Source organism: Opisthorchis viverrini (genome assembly GCF_000715545.1).
Source record: "Opisthorchis viverrini unplaced genomic scaffold opera_v5_441, whole genome shotgun sequence".
NCBI lineage: Eukaryota > Metazoa > Platyhelminthes > Trematoda > Opisthorchiida > Opisthorchiidae > Opisthorchis > Opisthorchis viverrini.
Window position 1 is genome coordinate 360,201 of NW_008752104.1, and position 1,758 is coordinate 361,958.

At 40.3% G+C, this 1,758-nt stretch overlaps 1 protein-coding gene across 1 annotated transcript in view; it reads right to left on the bottom strand.

The window, feature by feature from the left end:
* T265_11092 (hypothetical protein) overlaps positions 1–1,535 on the bottom strand; it is a gene marked incomplete at both ends in the record, with an annotated part of 68,844 nt that extends 67,309 nt beyond the window's left edge. The window contains one exon of the mRNA XM_009177655.1: positions 1,444–1,535. Within this exon, the coding sequence (XP_009175919.1) occupies positions 1,444–1,535 (92 nt within the window). The remainder of the gene's footprint in view (positions 1–1,443) is intronic.
* Between the last annotated feature and the right edge of the window lie 223 nt (positions 1,536–1,758).

The window sequence follows — 1,758 nt, forward strand, 5'->3', positions numbered from 1 at the left end:
AAATTGTTAATGTACTAACCAAGATGAACAATCGCAGAGAACGAGCTTTGTTCGCTACCTCCTTCATTCTCACGTAAGCGAGTTGGTAGCTGTTTTTTTCTGTTACGCCATACACTTAAATGAAGTTTATCTCTCTCCATATTTAGATTTTCGCTATTTTTCATCACCTGTAAGTCTATTTGCTTCAAGATTTCAACGGTCTTTTTTAGCTTTTGGTTTGTCAAAAATCCAAGTGAAAACTATAGCGATTGTTGGTTTTAAAAACCGAACAACCGCTTTGCAACACTCTGTTACAAAGTTTTAAAAAACTAATCTCAGCAAACGTAGCTTATTCCAAAGCAACTGTTAGTAGTGTAGGGATATCTAAAATTGTTTAGTGAAAATTATGTGGCATAATTGCACTTAGTTTGCGAGAGAATGCCAACAACACCGTGCAGATGTTTCAGCCATATTGGGAATGATCTGCAGTGAATAATCATAAACCTCCAAATGGATTTTAACTTGCAAACGTCAGATTGGTAACTGAAGACTAAACCGTTGAGCCATAAGCTGCTTATCGGCAGCGTAATTAACTTGCACTCAGGCGTAAAATAGAGCCACCGATCCTTTACTTGCGGATTTAGCGTTACATGGACCCATTCTTATGTTGACTGGCTCATAAGGTGACGGCATCTCAGGTGAAAGTTTCGCTCATCATACGAATAATTCTTCCCTCTGAGGCAATTATGAATGGTAGGGGAAGTGGAGAGGTTGGCTGATTTGCTTATTACCTGTGCTTTTTAGAAGTGCTTTTTAATCATATCGATATACGGCAGCCAGTCACATGCACCGAATTCTGGTGTAATAATGGAAGCCTTTCGCCCCGAAGTCATTTGTTACCAAACACCAACTAAATAGTTACAAACTATTGGTCATGGAAAGCAGACCTCTCATTTTTGACAACTCATTTTAGACAACTCATTTTTGAAAACTGAACATCCTCATGCGTCTTCCTGAACTTTCACGAATATTCATTGACAATCAAGGAATTGTAAATGAGTGCTGCAAAGAAGTCTCGCAGGTTTCGTAATAAACCCCATGGGAAGCACCTTCCACTAGATGCGATTGGGAGTTACGAGAAGACGACCTACTACTGGCTTGCCTCATCAGTAGTATCCGCCGTTATACTGGTAAGAATATTTTACTAGTGCTGACGACGAGCAGAATATAAGGAATAAAATTTAACAGGAAACGATGTTGTTGGTGGTGACTTTCCATCGATAGTCAGTTTTTTTAATGTCGGCACGGTTGGTGTACTAACTGCACTAACATCTCTGGGTCCAGGTATTAAAAGCCTTGTTCTGTAGATTCGTCCTTCATCAACCACAATGGACCTCTCATAAGTCTTCTGCTCTTCTGCCTTGTGATAATTTAGCTTAACTGCGGAATCAAACAGATACTCACTAGCGGTATGACGGAATCTGATTAACTTCAACAGGGCTGCACAAAAAGTCGGAGTATATTTCATGGTAAGGTTGTTCTTTGACTGCAGACATCATAGCTTACAATGAATTTCTTACTCCTTCTCCTTCTGCTTTAGAGTTTCTCACCTGAAATGCGGCAGTCACATGCGTTCGGACGAGTCCGTTTAATTTCTGTTGGTCAGGCTACTAAAAAACTTCTATGTTCGACGACCGACCGTCGATCAACAAGAGATCCGATTTTCAAACTACTCTTCCAGCAAACCCTTCGTGGCTCTCCACATGCTGAAAATACTGG